The following is a 21,134-nucleotide window of genomic DNA, read 5'->3' as shown; positions in this document are numbered from 1 at the left end:
TGTGTGTATATATATGTATGTGTGCATGTGTGCATGTGTGTATGTGTGTTTGTATGTATGTGTGTATGCGTGCGTGTCTGTGTATGTGTGTGTGTTTGTATGTATGTGTGTATGTATGTATGTATGTATGTGTGTTTATCTGTATTTATGTGTGTATGTGTGTGTGTGTGTGTGTTTATAGCCATGATCCAGGGTGTAACACCGATTGCCATTTGGAGTCAGAAAGGAATTTTTCCCTTTAGTGCAGATTGGCCGAGCGCTAAGGGTTTTTGCCTTTCTCTGGATCATCGCCTGTTTAGGTCTTTGTGCATCCCATGAAGCTGCTGCTCCCGGCACCATTCTGGCTCCTCCCATCGCGCAGGCCTAGCCAGAAGGTATCACCCATAGGGGGGGCTAGAGCCATTTCTGCACACTAAAGGGCAGTGAGAGGGAGAAGGTAGGTTTCTCGTGGGCGCACTACCCAATCCCTGCCCTTTAGCTGAGCCATGTTTGGGAGCCGCAGCTGGTATTAGGGAATGCCCAATATTTTATTATTTATGGCTATGATATTAATAAATCCTGTGCCTCCGGCAGATTTAGCCATAACCATGTCTCTGTGTTGTTATTGAATACATGGGGTGCTGTTACATATTGAGGGGATAAGGGGGGTTCTAGCGCCTCATTCTGATATAAGTGACGGGGTAATTAATATTGCTGGGAGGGAATCTAAATGGGCAAGTGTACGGCAGGGTGGGCTAAAGCTGGTGTTGCTGATAGAGAGGTTTGGTTGTGGAACTGGGTTGGTTACTATCTCTGCAGGTGAATTATTAGAGAGGGTTTGCCGTGGGACTTATAACTGGTTAATATATATATACATGGCTGGGGATGGCAGAGAGGGAGCCGTGCCGGGCCAAGGGGGCCAGACGCCCTAGGCAACCTGGTCAGCTTGGCCCTCCCACTGTCAACACCCCCCCCCGTGCATGTGCCCATGCGCATACAGGGTGGCGGCGGGTAACAGGGACCGCTGCACAATCGGTGGAAAGGGTCTGAAACCGGTGGTAGGTGACAGAAGAGGTACCTGCCTGGTGCCCCCCCACCATTGTGCCCTAGGCAGGTGCCTCTTCTGCCTACCACAAGTTCCCCCCACAGGGGCCCCGACCCCCCGCCATGGTCCCAACAGCCCCAGGGCCCTGACACCCACCCAACCTCCTCCACTGAACACACATACTTAGGCACGTTGGGAGAGTAGGACCTGGGGGCCCCGGGGTACCCAGCAGGGATGGGTTCCCAGTCCGACCCTGGGTTCTATTGTAAATAAGGGCTGTGTCTGATATAGTTTCTCTCAGCATCCCCTCGCAATTTTGCCCTGCTTTATCTCCTGTTCTCACCTGTTCCTATTCAACTATTGTACTATATTGCCTCATTATGTGAGGAATCTACAGCAGTCTCCCCTGCTTGCACCCCCCAAGGGTTCCTAGACATGGATGCTTTCATGCATAGCTGTGTGCTGGACCATACAAAAGCCCATGGTTGGAAGAATGGAAAAAGGTCTGTGTATCAGAGCCCCTAAAGCAGGGATCCCCAACCTTTTATACCCGTGAGCCACATTTAAATGGAAAAAGTGTTGGAGATCAACACAAGCATGGAAATGGTTCCTGGTGGTGCCAATAATAGCTATAATTGGCTATTCAATAGCCCCTATATGGACTGGCAGCCTACAGAAGGCTCTGTTTGGCATTATGTTGGATTTGTATGCAACCAAGCCAAGAATTCAACAATGAGCACCTGCTTCGTGGCCACTGGGAGCAACATCCAAGGGGTTGGGGAGCAACATGTTGCTCACGAGCCACTGGTTGGTGATCACTGCTCTATGGCATCTTACAGCAGCCTTTTTGGCATTTGCCAGAGTCCACAGATTGCCAGTCTGGGCCTGCTGCTAAGTACACAAGGAGCTGTGTATGCAATGATATAGTTCTCTCATTGTAAGACTGGCACTTAGTAGTGAGTACTACTGCCACGCTAAAGCTGTGAACAATAGGTAAAGGGGAACGAGTAGTGATGAACGAATCTGGCATTTTTATCGTGCAGGCACAAGGTAGGCGATTTTTACAGAAGCGAGGCATATTTACCGCTTGCTGAAAATATCTGCCCTACGGCACGTCTGCCAATAGCCTTAAAGGTTACTTGTAACTTGCATTGGTGTGCATTGTTATCAGTAATTTGATTTATTTTTCCCACCAGGCTGTTCTGAAGAAGGAAATGTGCTGCCATCATCAGATTCTTTAAGAACCTACAGTTTATGGCACAGCAGAAGAAGGGCAAGAGCCCTTAGGGGAGATTTGGGTCCTGGCCATTCATAACTTCTGACACTGCAAAGCAACCTAGAGCACTACTTCATGATATTTATTGTTCTGAATACAGGTACAATACTTGCCTGGCTGTATGAGGGCATCTGGTGACTCAGACACTGACCATCTTCCACAAAAAGGACCAAAATGCTTTCAGATCTCTTTAAACATTTATTTTACATTACTTTCTATTTATCTCAAATAGATCTCTAAAATAGGTCTCAGTGAACCTACAGAGATAAGTTCCAATATGTTCTGCTTGTTGCAGTGAAGTTTATTGCTCAGAAGAATATAAATGGTTGAAAGTTAGTAAATGGTAAAATAGCTGCAAACAGAGCAATACAAATATAGAAATTAATATTATATTAATGTTTATTAATAAATAGACAAGCAGATATAGCCAAATTATTCTTTCTGGTAAGGCTGAATTAAAATAAACTTTAAGTGCATCTCTCAGTGATAGCATCTGATAGTCCCCTAACTCCACAAGAAGTTTGCAAGGGCATCCATATAAGCTATCACAGACTGTGCAAAATACAATATGCATTCAGCACATTATATACCCTCTTTGGTGCCATGCTTATTTTTCCATGAGAATCCCACAGTTTATTTGCCATTATGCCAAAACAATGTAGACAATAAGTAAACATTCAATTTTCATTGATGAGTATCCAAGCAGGTTAAAGCCTCATAAAGTCCTAATATAACCCAAAGGGCTGTTCTGCAACAAAAACACAATACATATCTGATTCATAAGTTTCAGGAAGGGGCAAACCTTGATGGCCCATTTGAAACTTTTAGCAAAGATTATAATATTGGAAAACTCTGGAAATTTCTTGGGTGCCATACACACCAACACCAGTGAAAGAAAAGGGAAACTTGTCACCAAAATAGATATATGTGATATGTTTAGTAAGCCTGGGCCCAACCAACGAAAGCAGTAGATAATGTCATTGATAAATTCTGCAGAGGCCAGCATGTGGCATGTAAAACTGACCTGGCTCTGCATATAAACAAGATTAGACCACATTTTTCTCTTGATATATCTTCTTGTTCTGAAAAAATGTAGGCTGTGCCCAGCTCAAAAACAGCATTGGTTATAGAAATAAGATTCCATCTCTCGTCAAACATCCACCAACCTTCTAAAACAAAATACGGTGTTTAGGCAAGGTTGGTTTATTTTCATGTACGTGGTGCAGATTTCAGGTGTAAAGTGCATAAAGTCCCTTTGCATATCAATTATGTCAGTTGCAGTTTGTGAATGGCCAGAATTTCACAATATAAAAAGAATTCACACATGCAATTGTGCCTGAGACTTTAAAGCCAGGAATAGTTTCTGAAATGTCTCATGCCATGCAGATGCAATCTGTCATCTCCAGCTCTTGCTCCTTGAGTCCTCCAGAGTAACTTTGAGTGTAATCCCATTTACAATATTGCACTTGAAAAAATGATTTCTTGACAATAACCTATGAACAATGTATCTCCCACACATTCATGTAACATTATTTTATTCAGCAAGCTTATCCCTGCACGACATATATTCAATTCTAAACCCATAAATATTCAAACAGTAGGTTTAAAAGTGCCAACAGAAATATATCTGGGTTCATGTTTCAAATCTGGCATGGAACGGAAAACAGCTTGGTTATTGAAATGGGTAGGAAACATGTTAAGGCAGAATCAAACATTACATAAGCCAGGGGCATTGCCTATTATAATGGCCTAGGGCAGTGCAAGCTATAAATGTGCCCCTGCACTTAAGTTGCATATTAAGTGTATATTTAAGCACGTTATATAGTTTCACAATTGTCCGAAAAACAGTTGAACAAAACAGAACACGTTTATAAATATTCCAGCACCTTCTGATCTGGAATCCATTTTTCTCACAGGTTCACACCCTCTAATCAGATGCCAAAGGCATGTTTATTTGTGCATATTAAATGCAGTAAATATAAATGACCCATAATGGCACAAAAATTAAGTTCAGTTTCAGACCAACACTCATTAAACCTTTAATGAATCCTCAATGAAAAGCAACAAATTACCCCTTCCAAGCTTTTGCTGCAGAGTTGCAGACAATTGGCTTGTTGTTGCTCTCTGAACCAAATTACCTATTAGAAGCCAGTTATGGCCAGGTCACTTGCCATTCCAAGAATCAATATTTTGCATAGTTTTCACTTTAGGCCTTAAGAAATTCAAATGCTTCAGATTAAACCTTATGTTTTCTTTTGTTAGCTTTGCTATCAAACTTCTGAACAACACGAAAGGCTTCTAGAAACTCATTAAAGTCAATGCTGCCATCTTTATTGGTATCAATGCTGTGAGCCAGGTCATCGATAGCAGAATCATCTATGTTAATATGCAAGTGAGAGCTGAAAAGCTTCCAGGTCTGACGGAACTCCTCGACTGATATAAGACCTGAAAAAGAGAGATGGTGTCAGAACAATTTTTATATGGCTGGATGCATGGGACAACATATCTTGTTATATTTATATGATTACAGTACTTCGGTATTGTCTTTGGCATCAGTAAGAACTCAGGTTACCTGAATGATCCTTGTCAATAATATTAAATATTATCTCCAGGTCTGCCTTGTATCTGTATATGGTTTCAACCAAGTTTGGTTGCACCTAGTTTGAAAGAAAAAATACATTATTATAAAATAATTACTTGTACCTTTGTTTGGGGGCTTCTATATTCAATATATAATTATATCATTATGACACTCCATATAGCTTAAATCCTTATACTGTTTACATTATGAGCTATTCCAGCATATGGCTATTTATTATTTAGGAGTCTGAGTTGTTAATTGAGTTGTTCTACCTAAAGACCTCAGGGAGCAAAATTAAAAAAAAATATATTCTGCTTCTACATATATTCCTAAAGTACAGTAACAAGAAAGAAAGGTGGATTTATACATACTTCTTTTATAGGCTGCTCAATCTGAAGGTCTTCAAAAGACGAAAGGTAATCTACACTTCCATCAGAAGTGAGCTTTATGAGCCTAGGACGCAGTGTCCTCCAAGGAAGATCTAGATGCAGAACAGCTTCAACTGCAGATGCCCACTCACTGATGGATATTTTTCCTTGTAAATAAATTACCATTTAATTGTTTAATTTTCAAAGATGCATTTAAAACATTTGCCTTGAAGAACAGTTTGACATTGCTGTCATATTATTCAAGCAAGTTATTTCAAATTCCTGCATTTCTGACATTCTGTCCTTGTAAACATCTGCCCACACTCGATTTAAAAATAAGATCAACACACAGATATTCTCCTCACAGACTGCATTTAAAGACAGTCACTCCAAGCAGCTTTATGGTACCATATACAGTATATATGAAATAATTACACACACAAAAAAAACTCAAATATGTGACTGTTAAGAATGTTGTATTTTTTGAGTTCAGAAATCCCTCTACAAGAAACTTTACTTTAGCCTAAGTTGAATTTAAATCCTTAAAAAACATACATATGCCACCATATATGCCTTTATCAAGGTAGCCAAATATATAGAAAAAAAAGTGTTTAAACAGAAATATTTTCCTCACCTGTTTCTTTCGGATCACATAATTTAAAAGCATTTATAAGCTCTGAACGGTGTGCATAGATTTTTTCACGGAGTGCCCTCAACGCAGTGTCTTCAACAGCACTCACTCTGCAAGGAAAAAACCATTTATAATTAATCCATGAACTGGAGGTTTTCAAGCCCCACAACAAAATACATTGTTTTTAATATAATGTAAAGGTACTTATAACCTATCAAAAAGGATATAGGATATATTTGGAATGCTTGGGACACTTTTTTCATAATGTAGAATGCTATATATTTAATAGCTACAAGTTAAAAAAAACAGAAATTTGTTTTTTGCTTTTAGCATGTCTTATTATTACATAGGAAAACAGATACTAAACTAAGAACAAAAAAATGACAGCTTGATGCTTGATCAATTATTGGGCTCATGAAGCTGTCATTCTTGGAGGCCAATATATCAGATTTCAAGGTTGAGGGCAGGGTCGGCCACCTCACCCCTGCACCCCCCCCTACCTGCACGGGCATGTGCAATGCCGTAGGCAGGAGAGGTACTTGCCTGGCACTCCCCTAGTTCTGGCCCTGGTAGAGGGGAAAAAATGCAAACATGAAAAAAATAATACCATAACACAATAATTTTTTTCCTTAATCACATTTTTTTCCTTGAGCGCTAACTTATTTAAGAAAAAGATACAGAAAAGAACAGAATATTCGCGGCCGTGTTTTTATGCAGAAAAAACTTGCACACAAGTGAGAATCTAATTTTCTTTTCAATGAGGCCTAATAAACTGGGGAAATAAATAAATACATAGAGTTGTTAGAGACAATTCCCATTGACTTCTACATAAACTCTCCAGCTTTTACTTGGTGAGTTTTTTCTGGTGATATTTTGCTTTTGTTTCTTTATTAAAACCCAGGAAAAAGTGGCAACTTGATTTTTGATAAATAAATCTTTTAGCCTTTTAGCACAAACAGGCACAAACAAGTATGCATTGTATATAACATGGAGTGAAGGCAGGTGTACAGGTAGAGGCCCTTGTGCAGTATTTCTGTTGTTGTGTAGTAAAACCAATTTACCACATGTTGAGTTCCTTTTTTTTTTCAAAAGTTTTAAATATATATTGAAAATTATATACATTATTTAAAAATTCCACAATGGATTTTAAAGGACACAGTTCAATGTACAGTATAAGCTCACCTTTGATGGAGAGTTAGCTTCCTTGTGCATTTACTAACTTGGTATGGAACAAAACGTGGGGTCAGATCTGGGCTCAGTTTAAGATAGGCTCCCCTGTTGCTACCTTCATCATAGTAATTGGAAGCTGAAAAGATTGTAACAACCTATGAAAAGTAAAATACAATTTTTATTGGTATTTCAAGTATTTGTTTACAAAAAGGCCTAGTGATAAAAACACAAAATTCAGCAAGATCCTGCTCTCCATTTTGTCTTGAAATCTTCAAAGTGCTACATTCTAAGGGGAGACTACGCAACATCCTTTGTACAACACTAATATCAGGGCTTTAATATACACTTATGATGTGTACAGTATGTTTTTGAGTATTTGATTCACCCAGTATACTGTAATAAGGCAAATGCCACACGCAGCTGATTCGCAGGCTGCAGAAAGATGCAGGCTGAGAATCAGTCTCTATGCTGACTACCTTTAACTGTGCCTGCACATGGAGTAAATTTCAGTGGCAAAACATGTGAATATGCATTTTGGCACTGGAATCCACTCTGTGTACCTGCACCCGATCCAAGGCAATGGCTCCTGGTGCAGGCACAAGGAAAGGCTGATGCCACCATAGGGACTGATTCTCAGCCTGTGTTTTTCTGCAGGCTGAGAATCAGCCCCGTGTGGCAAATAAATAAAGGCTCTAATACATCTTTGCTTTCCCTTTGTGTGCTTTATTGCATATGTTGCATTTACTCACTATTTTCAATGATTGCAGATGTGTCCAATCTGCATGTAAAAACACTTCAATATACTCTATACATATTCTATGTTCTAGAGAACATACATATTTATATAGATGTATGAGAGAGAGGTCTGTGTAATAGAGAACCATTTTGCATAAACTTTTGAACATCCAATAGATAAATTCTTACCTTTCCATTGTGACATAGCTCATACCCTTCTTGTTTGCATTCATGAGAACGTATCAGCATTTTAAAATTGTATTTAGCAAGTAACTTTTTGGTTACATTTGGCCCAAAATAACAACCACCCCCACGAAAACTGTTTGGTGTGCAGCCATTTTGATTTCTTGGATCACTCCAAAGTATGTCAACAACCTTTAATAAAGCAGAATTTTTGTGATCAGTTATGAATAGGTACATTTTGCCCACTAATTTATGGGTGACAATATTGCAGTGCTTTCATTATGACAGGAATAGATACAGTCTATGATTTATTTCCATGGAGTTACACTAAGTTCAGCAGGGTTCTCTGTAATTGGCAAATGCTGAAATAAGATAATAATATAAGATAAGGGGGTGAGATTTACTTGTTGGAGTCCTAAAGTTTCCTAAGTAATCTATAGGTTCTCTTACCAAAACCTGAAGGACTGAATTATTATATTAAAGGTGGTCCCTCTTACTCTCCCTTAGAGTGGAGAAAAATAAAACATTTTGAGGAGATGTCCTTTAAAGGAGAAGGAAAGGTAAAAACTAAGTAAGCTTTATCAGAAAGGTCTATGTAAACACAGCCATAAGCACTCACAGGAATGTGCACTGAGCTCTCTGTCAAAAGAAACACAGGATTTCCTGCTCTCAGAAAAAACCTTTATTCCCGGGGCCAGAGTCTGCACAGCTCTCTCCTTTCTGCCCCTCCCATAAGAATCCATAAGATTTCACTCTCCCTCCCATCAGAATGTGTGATCTATGCAACCAGCAGCACAGAATCTAAAGAGACTAAGCTAAAATGGCAGCTACTATCATAAACAAATGCTTCTAGGGCTGTCTACTCAGGTATGGTAATGCAGAATAAATATAGCATTCTAGGTGGCACTAATGTGGCTAACCTATTGCCACATGCCAAAATGACTTTCCTTTTCCTTTAAACTTTTACCCAGATGGGTAGAGGAAGAGAAAGTTTCCCTTAATCCCTGCTGTTCCTCCATATAGAAAAACAAAATCTTATTTAGGTGTCACTTGCAGTACTGCTCTCAGATTAGACTTCTAATGTGATTATTAGGGCCAGGGTCTCTTTGGGAAAACGTGCTTAGGGTATCCATAAGTATTACCTTATCTGATTGAAAATCAAGTATTAACACATATTATGTTCAATTTAATAACAATATGTAATGACACAAAGCATCTAATTATTGTAGATGGTGGTATTTCAGTGGTTCTTGATATATGTGTCAGGACTCCAAAAACAGGTTGCAAACATGATACGCTTTAACACCATGAAATATTATCCTACAGTGTTAAAATATGTTAGAATAAATTACAAGGCTGAAGAATGCATTCAGGATTTTTATTTAATAATGATACATTTGCAGTCAGTAATTTTGATCACCACTGGAACTATACCTTGTTACGAAACAAGCAAATGTATAACTTTATGTTTCCTTTGTCCTAGGAAAAAATGGCTTAGGCATAGGTTTACAATTTCAACCACCATCCACTGACAATTGGGCAAAGAGCTCAAAGGTACGAGGCAAGGGTGGGTATTGAGAGTGATAATATATTTTTCCCTCCTGCCCTGTGCAGGTGCATACACAATATAGTCATTTCTGCTTTTCTATACCGTGCTTGCACCAATCAAGGACAGCCACACGGAATCCGTGCACAACAATAAAGGTGGTGGCATGGCACTCAGAGGCAAAGAACCTCAGGTCAATGTGATTTTTAAAGAAAAGGAGCATCGGCCTAGTGTGAAAGTAAGTTATTGTATTCACTGGGGTGCAGTTCCTAAAATTTTGGCACCACTGACTGAATTGTGGTCTCCTTTACCCCAAATTTTAGTGGGAACGAAACATTTGACAAGTTGAAAGCTGTTTGTCCCAGCTATCGCTGTGTGTATCTGACATACCTGTTTCCATTCCTTCCGTATGGAATCTGGCAGCTCAGGCATCTTATCAGGAAGCTGAATTCTGGAGTCCATGTAATTTATTTCTAGAATGCCAGGACTTCGGAATCCTTGTTGAGATCTATTTTGGGATATATTGCTGGATGTCGTCATATGCTTGTTTGCCCTATTTTGGTTTGCGCCAACATCTACAGAAGATTTTTTGTTTTTTCCATCAAGCATTTTATCCCTGGAAGTACACTTTTCAGAGTCTGTTTTTGGAGTTCGCAGAGCTGATTTATACTTTTAAGAAAAATTTTATATAAAAAAAGCAGATTATGTAATTGTCTGGCATATTTTCTTCATATTATTCTGGCTTCATTTATTTTATGCTACATCCTCGCACTTTATTAAGCCTGTCACCTTCCTGCAACTTTAAGGTTTCCCTTATGAAGACTGAATGTGCAAAATCCCTAAATGATAATTTAAACATTAAATCCAAAAAGATAGTTTTGCCTCCAATAAGATTTACTTACATCTTAGTTAGGATCAAGTACAAGGTACTGTTTTATTATTGCAGAAAAAGTTCCTGTGAAACTATTCTCAAATCTGACACGTGTAGGTATCTGTCTACTCAGACGCTAAAGCAATAACCAGAGAGCTATGGCTTTCTTAAATAATAAGAAAACAAGGTAAAAGGTAGGGGTCAGGAGCAGGTATATTAAGTAGTTTGACATTTGGCAATCTAGACTGTGCTATTGCCAGTGGATATGCAAAATATCATCTCATTGAAAAAGGGCCTGATTTTGTTCAGGAAGTCGAAAGATATTATCTAAATACGGTCTGCCTTATTTTCAAATATATTGCATGGACTCTAAGAACAAACATCTTAAAAGGGGTGGTCTTTCTCTTATGCTTGTGGGGATACTCACAAGTACTCTCTGGGAGCCATAATTTTTTTCCAGTGGATATGAGGTTGTAGGAGCACTTCTGTTATAAAAATATACATGAATACATATATTTGTGGATGATGTCCTTTGTCAAGTGTGATGTAGCAGGGATTAAATTACCCCCGAACACAAAGTCCAGGCCCATGTTATTTACTTGCAAAATAGTGGATGATAGTGATGATATCTGCAGTACATACACTCTATACAAATCGTGGCATAGGCAAGCTGCTAATTAACTAGTATTTTTTGTATTTGATGCTCACCTTAAATCTGTCAATTGAGGATAAAAAATCTAGGTCAGTTTTGTCTCCTATCCCTCCATGCAGGATAAGCACCTTGCTGTCAACAATGGTAGCAAGTGGCAATCTGCTGTATATGTCTTCCAAAAGAAGTAGAATATTTCGGGCATGCCCCTGTGAGATAAAATATGTTTTACCATATCACTGACATTTCTACAGTTATAAATAGTTATCTATTTTAAAATGATACTAAAAAGGCTATGTTTTAAATATTTGGCTGTCATGTAGTTTTCAGCATAGTATATAATCCAGGGGTCCCCAAACTTTCTTACTCGTGAGCCACAGTCAAATGTAAAAAGACTTGGAGAGCAACACAAATGTCATAAAAGTTCATGGAGGTGCCAAATAAAGGCTAAGATTGGCCTCTATGCATACTACCAAAAGGGGTTGGTGAGCAACATGTTGCTTGCGAGCCACTGGTTGGGGATCACTGATATAATCAGTAGAAATGGCACAATTCATTTAATTATAGGGCTTTTGTTGCTAAAAGTTTAAAGGGTATAAAAAAGGTAATTTACGTAGGCCGAGGGCAGAAGTGCAAGAACACTGAGGGGCACAAGCATAGAGAAGGCACAAACATTAATTTTTTGTTGAGAATATTGTCATGTATTGAATGAGTAAGTTCTTATATGTTACAGAAAAAAAAGCACTGGCAGTCAGTACCTTATATTTTTGTATTACTTCATTTGTGAAGCCATATCTGAAATACAAAAAGTATATTATTATATGGATTAACAGCTTTTGGAATAAAATCATGGGCAGGCAGATATCTGCATAATTTTGGCATATTGCGTGTATATATATATATATATATATGTGTGTGTGTGTGTGTGTTTGCGCATACACACATGCTGAGAAAGGAACACTGACTGGGGAGTTGTTGAGAATAAGTCATTTATAACAATTTTTGCTACTGTGATATTAACAATGTGTTTTGGTTTGTCCCTAACAAATGCCAAGCAGTGTGACCAGAATGTTGGATCTTTAATAAATATCATTTTCCACTTGTTCATTGAGTGTGTTATGTGTGCTATTTTTTATTAAATATTGCTGCATATATAAGTAAGAATGCATAATTAAATTATTACATTTTTTTCAAATTATACCGTTAGAAAAAAAGAAAGGGGGAAAAAAATAAGAAAAAGTTTAGGTTGTTTTCTATGCCCTTTTTAGTTAACGTTAGAGTTTACCTCAGGTTCATGATCGGATCTTCATGATTGCCTCGGTTTATATGTACATTATTTGGATACATGAGGAGGAATGTGAACAACAGTACTAGTATTTCTATGGAATTCTTCCCTCGATCTACCAAGTCTCCATTAAAAAGGTAGTGATTTTCTGTTGAAGGGAGACCATTCTGCAGCAAAAAAAATTAAAACAGCATTGTATTATTAATGTTTTAGTTCAATAATGACTTGCTTTTCATAAGAAAAAAACTATTTTTATATACATTTTATTAAATGAAATAACAAAAAATGAAGCAAAATAGGTCTGACACTGAAAGTATTTCAAGGGCATATGGTCATCACTGCAATAAAATAAAAACTGCTCTTCTTTACACCTGTTATTCTACTTGTTCAGGCCCTACAGCAAGGGGTGCTGTTGCCATCTAGTCTCAAGTAGCAGGCAGGTTACCAGGGGTGGCAATAAACCCTTGTAAGTTTGTGAGCTGAAATTCAGGTCAGGGTTGGACTGGCCTGTGCAGGGCCCACCAATGCTGCCTTCCCATGGCCCCCCGCCATTTTACTTATCTTCGGTGTGTGAGGGGAGGGAGATCAATGGGGAAGTGCCATTGGGACTGGGTCTGGCTCTTTAACAAACCTTGGTTTGGAAGCCGGAATTCCCCTTTAATAATAATACACACAATGATGGCTCTGATGTTACCACAGAGCTCAGAAAATTCAGCCATTATTCCAAGATATTGTTTAACTGTACCTTGTAAAATATAAGCAATAAATCATCCAGCTTCCCATGGAGGTCCCCTAGGTTATAAAAATATATTTAGATTCATATAAGGCATACATAATAAAGCAAAAAGAATATGTATCTGTTCTTCAGTGAAATTTAAATGTCAAGTATAGGGCACAAAAGTAAAAAGCATGGGAAAATTCCAGTCAATTTTTATTTCCAATGTCAGCAGGATTCTGTTGGTGGATTGATTTATCGGAAAATATAATATAGCTGTTCCCAGGCAAGCGGTGGGGCTGAAACTACAATCAGATGTACATATTATTCTGTAATTTAGATAGATGTATCCCTGTCATTTAAATCACTTACATTCAGGTTACTAGTCTTAAAAGGCCAATTGTCCTTTTGAAGGCACAGTCTTATTTGCTTTAGTCCTGTCTCTCAGTTCCTGTCTCAGGGGCACAAAATTCCATTCTCTACATTCTCTAAAGCTATTCAAGCACTAGCAGAGTTATGGTAACTATTAGTACTAAGAGATACCAATGTTATAAGAGGTTGTTGTTCTGACACAGGCTCACTGAAGAATTTCTATCAGGCTAACATCACAGATTGCGATATGTCAACATGCGACTATTCCAGGTATTATCTTACCACAAATTTTACAAAAACATGTAAATACAACTACTCTAAAACTGCCTGGTGGAACAAAAGCCTTATAGTGGAGGCTAAAATATATGGCAGATATTACATAGGAAATGCCTGTTCATCATTTGAGCGGCATATTTAATAAAGGGCAGATTTAATAAAGGTCTAGAAATTTCTTTGCCTGAATTGCAGTTCTTGGAGAAGAAATCCTTACTTCCCAGGTATTCCTTGTTGGGATACTTTTGTTGGGTGTGAAACAATAACATGTACTTTTGACATCTCTGCCCTATTTTATACAGATAATACTCCTTAACATCTTATTTTGTTAGCTCACAAAATGGTCCCTGAATTTTTCTATTCCATTAGGTCAGTGCTGTCCAACTTCTGCGGTGCCGAGGGCCGGAATTTCTCTAGCATACATATTGGAGGGCCGCTAATGAAAGCCGGTTTTGACCACTCCCCCTTTTAAACCACACCCACTTCAAACCACACCCATGTTATCACAAGAGCTTTTAAGACCATGCCCACATTAATAGTGGTAGTGCAGCAAAAACCCAAATGGTTGGTGCTCACTGCAGGGATATCAGACTTCATTCAAATGTGAAAGAATTATATTATGTCATATTAAGACATACCCTTGAATCTATATGCCTTTCACTCCCATGTGGGTATCACAGCAACCCCCAGCACATAATTACACACCTTAGGGACCATTTAATGGCTATATCCAACTGCTAACACACTCCCAGAATAAACCCCTGCCAGGTACACCTCCCACAGGCAGCATAGGGCAGGCAGAGTATGACACACACAGGTAGTATAGGGCACGCAGAGTATGGCACACATAGACAGCATAGGGCAGCCAGAGTATGGCACACACAGGCAGCATCGGGCAGGAAGAGTATGGCACACAAAGGTAGTACGCTGCCTGCCCTATGTTGCCTGTGTGTGCCATACTCTGCCTGCCCTATGCTGCCTGAGTGTGCCATACTCTGCCTGGCCTACTCTGTCTGTGTGTGCCATACTCTGCCTGGCCTACTCTGTCTGTGTGTGCCATACTCTGCCTGCCCTATGCTTTCTATGTGCCATACTCTGTCTGCCCTACCCTGCCTGTGTGTCATACACACAGGCAGCATAGGGAAGGTAATACATACAGTGACACAATGCTGGCACTGCTCCTACTGTCTGAGGTGTGAACAGGTAAACAATGTGGGTGATTAGAGCCTGAGCCTGAGGTGTGAACACTGCAGGGGGTGAACAATGCAGAAACTAAAAGGTGTGAACAGTACAGGGGATTAAATGTTTAAACAATACAGGGCCTGAATACAGCCTGAATATGAGGTGTGGGCAATGCAGGGGGCAGTTAATCTCAGTACTGATACCATTTGAAGCTTACACAATAGTAAGACATCAAAGCAGCCAGACAGGTGGGGGGCCACACAGAGGGGGGTCGCGGGCCGCCAGTTGGACAGCACTGCATTAGGTAAAATACATGCCCTATGTCCAACAGTTAAGAGATTTACCCTGGGCTGCCTTGTGTAGCATCTACAACAATGGCTACTAATAGTATATCAATGTTGCGTTGACAATAAGCTTGTCAGTGGGTAACACAAGGGTCTCAACTGGTTTCTTGAAACAATATTAATTGCTGTAACCCAAAAATATTACAAATATTACTCACCACAAATTGTTATCTCTTTAGAATATGATGTAGATAGATGGACAATATTTGGCAATTGTTTAAGAAACTTCTTTGTTTCATGAAAGAGCTGTAGAACATATCGGGCATGGAGTTGCTGCAATATAGATTACACAGAAAGATATTTATAATGGTTAGACAGCAATTCGTTGTTCCCTAAAATGCAGTAATGATCCTCAGCTAGAATGTTCCATTGATCACTCAAGCTGAGGATCAATCTACACTATCAGTGTAGGGCAATATGTGAAACATTTAGATGCAGTTGGGTGCAGTGCTAAGTAATGCTGGAAGGATGGGGAGGGGCAGGCTTCCAGACAAGCATCCAAGAGATCTTTACAGACTCGAGCTAGGCTTTATGTGATTATTATTTGAAAAAGATATAGAAACAAATTACTGCTTCATCTCACAATGTGGCTTCTGAGCCCATAAACTGTTAAATACTCCCATACTACTACTGACATAAATGAACATATTTATTATAGATTATAAGCCAATATCATCAGTGATATTTCCCATAGCATCCAATCAGCATTTAAATTTGAATGGTCACCTACAAGTTAGAAAACAAAAGCAAAGATCTGATTGGTTGCTATGGGCAACATCACCAGTGATGTTGGCTTACACACAATAATAATTATGCCCCTTGCTCCACAAAGAGCAAACATGTTCCACATTCAGTGGCAGCTAAAATATTTTTCAAAATGATATAAAAATGAGTCATATTCAAACATAGGTTTTACATTAATGCCAGAAGTTCTTTGGAACACATGGAATGCATATTCCAGCATTATTATAAATTTGGCATATAGTAAAGTAAATGTGTCTACTTTGTTTTGAGTGCAGTCCATTTTAAGATGGGAGGTGACAGATTTCTGAAATTTCAAACTGGGTAATTCTGAAGAATAATCAAGCTACTCTTAATCTAACTTTCTATATGCACGTTGTATGGTGCAAGCTTTAATGCATCATTGGTCCATGTCCCTTAAATGTATTAAAACTGGCTTGCTACAAAACTGACCTACATCTCTCCATATTATGCAGGGCGTACCCCTTGCATGTGGCTAGTTGAGATATGTAACCATGATTGGAGAACATTGGCAGTACAAATCTGTTACAGTAGTATAGCAAAAGCCCCATACTGACCATCAAGCTTTTGTGATAACTGTCTATGGTGCATATCTCAAAGGAGGTAGGCAGTATGGAAGCTCCTGCAAATACACATGTAAGAATTGTTTATAATATTCTAAAGGAATTGTAACATAATAAAAACACTTTAGGAGAAAACATGTGCATCATCATGGTAAACTTGCCTGCCCTTGCTTGAAAGCACGAAGAAGAGCGTTAGTGTCCGACACAGTTAGAGGGAAGGTAATCCGCGGCCCACCATAAGAGTTAGGAACTTCAATCTTTTCATAATCTATAAACTTGTGGCCCTCTTTTGAGTTAGATATGTCAGAAATTAAATCTGCAAAACATATGAATCTCATTATATAAAACTATAACCATCTGATATGCATATCAGGCACACAAACCTTCTGAGAATTTATTCCAGATAAGTACATTTTTGTGAGAAAATGTCAGATCTGAGCAGGGCATTCTTTTTTTATAAAATGAAAATAACTTTTATATGTCATCCCAGGTCCCGAGCATTCTGGCTAACAGGTCCCATGCCTGTACAGGGAAAATGTATTATTTGCTAAAAATGGAGATGGCCTTCATGAAATTCATAGCTTTTTGGATAATGGGTTTCCAGATAACAGATTCCATCCCTGTGGAGATGTGACCAATGACATCCCCCAACCTTGCTGTGTATATAGACAAGCATGGCTGTTGCAACAAAATATAGAGCCTATGGGTTGAAAGTGAAGCTTGGTGCCTAGTGCCGTACCAAGATTTTTATGCTCTTTGCCAAACTCTTTAGCCATAATTAACCGGAAATGCAAATCAGATCACTGCAGAAAATCATTTATGAGCACATTAACCCTAGACCTGCCAGTCAAATCACTGTATAAATGAATGAGTGTATTAACCCTAGAACTAAATAGCACAAAAATACTGGCACAACAGGACTTGTTTAAGCGGGATAAACCCTGCTGATTTTAATAGTAGCAAACCATGTACATGGTTTACATGGCTTGCTACTATTAAAATCAGCAGTGTTTATCCCGCTTAAACAAGTCCTGTTGTGCTGGTATTTTTGTGATATTTGGATTGTGGTGGAGAGAGCCGACGTCTCTTTAAATACTGTGCACCAGGCGGAACAGAGTGGAAGGGCCAGGGTGTGCTGGTGAGTGTGGATTAACCCTAGAACTGCCGGTCAGAAAAGGAAAATGAGCGTATTAACTCCAGATATACCAGTAATATGACTGTAGACATGCCAGTAAGATCACTGCGGAAAATGGACAATAAGAACATTAACCAAAGACCTGCCAGTAATATCACTGCAGAAAATGGATAATAAACATATTAACCAAAGACATGCCAGTAAGATCACTGCAGGTAATAAACATTCATTCTTAATACCATGCTTATTTTACAAAATTTGGCGATTATGTAAAGTTTGAACAAGTTTCTGGGGGTTTTGGGGTCTTGTTTTGTGTTATATAGTTTTGCTTATAAAGGTTTTTGCCCTTTAAGCTGCAAGTCTCAATATCCCCAAGAGACCTTCTTATCTTATTAGTTACAATTGTATCAAAGTGCAGATGTTCTGGGCTCTCTGCCAAAATCCTACTTATCTAATTAAGATTTAGAAACTTTGTGGGGAATGAGGGACTTCAATAAGAAACCAGGACTGCCGGCTGAGCTGTTAAAATGGGGACTGTCCCATGAAAATTGGGACATTTGGGAAGTATGCTTCTCTCTAGAAGAAAGTTCTGCCTGCATAAAAATTAAAGATGGCTGTGTATTCCACAGTCAAGTGCACAGCTATATTCAAATTATTATAAAACTCCTTCCAGATGCAAAAAAAAAAAGATTTCAGTTGTTCACAGTGCGATTGTTGGGACCCGTTAGGGCCTGTTGGGGCTCATCAGGGTGATATACAGGTGGGCGGATGGCAGGGGCACTGCGTGATAGCACAAATCGGCAAGGTGCAGCAGGGTGCCAGGCGGGTGGGGACTGGAAGGGAGAGAGGTGGTCTATTAGCAGGTTCTAGAGAGAAACTCAGTGGGACCCACCAGGTTATTTCCCGATATCCCTCTGCAAACTTACTAAAGGGCTTGCTACAAACAATAACTTACCTGGGCCTTGTCCTTTCCAATGTGCAAAGTGGTCCATCATGAATGTAAAAAAGTTGGAAAGCTGGATGAATATAAATATAAATTGAACAAATTACACTGAAAGATAGTTAGATGTGGCAAAGTACAGTTTGTATATGTTTTTACTTTTGCTAAAAGTCAGTACATTTGTGCTTTTTTTAATTTGTGAGTTTAGCTGTGGTAGAAAAAATCTCCAAAACTACACAAATCGAATTTTAATAAATCTGCCCCTAAGAGATAACCCCTGTTGTTATATTTTAAAATATTTTTCTTGCAAGACACATAGAACCACCATGAAACGTAAAGTAATGGAGCTGTCTGAGATCAACTACAGATTAAAGAATGCCACCTGAATATTTCTGCCCATTTTTACTATTACTGCAAGAGTTGAAATATTTTCTTGTATTACTTCAATTTTAGCACCTTTGCAGTATGCCTGCTATGTTATTGCTTTGTAATATTCAGTTTTCCTATTGAACTGCTAATATTAATGCATTATTGCCCTTTTAACACCACATGAATTCCAGGCAGAGATGCTATTGATGCTGAGATAAGTGCCACACAATTACTTAGGCGTCAACATTCATATTTTGTTACAGCAATTACACTGACATAGGCACCATGCTACTGTTTTTTCTTGATTTATTCCCACTTTAAATAGATTCAGAAAAATATGCTGGTAATACTGACCTGAAGTTGTGCTTGCTCTTCGGCATATTCTATTGACTGAAATATGTTCAGGGTATAACGGCGCCTCATTTCTAGTCGCGCAGTGTAGAAACGATACCATCTCTGTATAAGGATTGCTGCTTTAATGGCTAATTTTAAACAAAATAAAAGTTTAGTGATAATAACAAAATGCAAACTTCTTGGAGTTAAAATTTATTTAGAGTATAATGATGCTTTTCTAAAGTCCATCAGTTTATCTGTCAATTGGATTTCCAAATATAAAAGTTATTTTAAAGGACAAAAATAGGCTAATATTGTTAAACACCCCCCAGTCATTATAATCCCTAACCTTAGACCCCCGGCTGGCGCTCATCTATGCTAAAAATGAAGGGGCTGCTGAAAGATGCCACAGACAGTTACTATTTAGTGGGCTGGTGGGGGTTGTTTGGGCCTCTGTGAACCTAAAAAAACAAGACCTATTTTGAATCCCAGTCCAGACCTTACATACTGTAGTTGGATAAAGACCAAAGTCCATCAGGTTCAACCTCTCTAACTGAACTGAGCACACACACAAACCTATACTAACCAATCTATACAGTCACATACAGTGTGTAAACTGATACTAACTGTAGATATTAGTATCACAATAGCATTGGATACTATGCTTATTCAAGAAATCATCCAGGCCCCTCTTATAGGCATTAACAGAATCTGCCATTACAACATCACTAGGAAGGGCATTCCACAACCTCACCGTGAAAAACCACCTACACTGCTTCTAATAGAAGTTTTCATTGTGTGCTGATTTTTTTTATGGAAAAAAAGAACATTCCCTAACTGTCTATAATCTCCTCTAATGTACTTGTACAGATATCAGAATCAGGAGCATAGCGTGTCCCCTTTTATCCTTCTTAAGCGCACAGCCACCTCTGCCCAATGTGGCTTCAAAGTACCATCAAGGTACAAACAGCACATCTTCTTGCTTTGGATGCCAGTGGTCTCTGATGATTTTTTGTGCACCACCACATTACTATGTAACTATTACTATGTAATAATTCCCTAGCAGATAAGGCTTGACTCCTAAGGCTAATACTCCAAGCAAAAGCTATTCAAATCTAAAAATGTAATTAATTTAAATGTAGTGTATTGTATATGCTATCAACCTGATGTACAGAATATACTTTGATTTTAACAATTCTCTGCCTTTCTTGGGAGGGTGTGGATGCACAATACTTGGAGAAGCCTGATCAATCTCCTGAGAGTAGAGGTGGAAAAACCAACAAATATTCATCACAAGGGCAGACAAGATTGTACTTGCTATAGGTATGTAAAACATACAAAATCATACCTAATTTAAAACAAACAATAACAGAACAATGTGTCACATGCATGTCTTTATCATGCATTCTAAATGCAACAGGCTTTTCATTTTTATAAAAATGTTATCCTGGACTTTTATCCACAAGCAGGGTTTAGCTTCCATTTGTTTCCTGTAATTACACAGTAAGCTAATAATCAAAGGAAGCAACTCTTGTATCTGCTGATGCATCCTTCTCAGATAACAACATATTAGTTCATATCCTTTTCAGTGTTTATAAGAAAACAGATTGATGGACACCACAAGCAAATACAGTTTGCAATAAAAACATTTTTTGTTCTGTGAGCTAAAGACACTAAAGGCAAAATTCTAAGATTTTTTTTTTTTCTTAAACACATTATTATTTTGTTTTGTGCTATGATGATTGAAGTTTATGATACCTTGGCATGCACACTCTGGTCACTGCCTATTCACTGTTAAGCATGCATACAAGCTGTCTGTCTGCCTGT

General features: G+C 38.6%; 1 protein-coding gene across 2 annotated transcripts in view; it reads right to left on the bottom strand.

Annotated features, from left to right (window-relative positions):
• Window positions 1–2,586: 2,586 nt before the first annotated feature.
• The window catches only part of ppef1 (protein phosphatase, EF-hand calcium binding domain 1), a 37,204-nt gene continuing 18,656 nt past the window's right edge, over window positions 2,587–21,134 (bottom strand). For both annotated transcript variants that reach the window (XM_031896747.1, XM_031896748.1), the window contains exons 3-17: window positions 19,329–19,456; window positions 18,621–18,681; window positions 16,692–16,846; window positions 15,364–15,478; window positions 13,065–13,111; window positions 12,320–12,486; window positions 11,793–11,829; window positions 11,094–11,243; window positions 9,905–10,183; window positions 7,975–8,160; window positions 7,063–7,205; window positions 5,884–5,990; window positions 5,253–5,416; window positions 4,873–4,957; window positions 2,587–4,745 (exon numbers count right to left, since the gene is read on the bottom strand). In XM_031896747.1, the coding sequence (XP_031752607.1) occupies window positions 4,537–4,745; window positions 4,873–4,957; window positions 5,253–5,416; window positions 5,884–5,990; window positions 7,063–7,205; window positions 7,975–8,160; window positions 9,905–10,183; window positions 11,094–11,243; window positions 11,793–11,829; window positions 12,320–12,486; window positions 13,065–13,111; window positions 15,364–15,478; window positions 16,692–16,846; window positions 18,621–18,681; window positions 19,329–19,456 (2,033 nt within the window). In that variant the 3' untranslated portion in view covers window positions 2,587–4,536. The remainder of the gene's footprint in view (window positions 4,746–4,872; window positions 4,958–5,252; window positions 5,417–5,883; window positions 5,991–7,062; window positions 7,206–7,974; window positions 8,161–9,904; window positions 10,184–11,093; window positions 11,244–11,792; window positions 11,830–12,319; window positions 12,487–13,064; window positions 13,112–15,363; window positions 15,479–16,691; window positions 16,847–18,620; window positions 18,682–19,328; window positions 19,457–21,134) is intronic.

The sequence above is a fragment of the Xenopus tropicalis genome, chromosome 2 (genome assembly GCF_000004195.4).
Source record: "Xenopus tropicalis strain Nigerian chromosome 2, UCB_Xtro_10.0, whole genome shotgun sequence".
Taxonomy (NCBI): Eukaryota; Metazoa; Chordata; class Amphibia; order Anura; family Pipidae; genus Xenopus; species Xenopus tropicalis.
The sequence above is the reverse complement of the archived record's forward strand: the minus strand, read 5'-3'. Positions and strand labels throughout refer to the sequence as shown.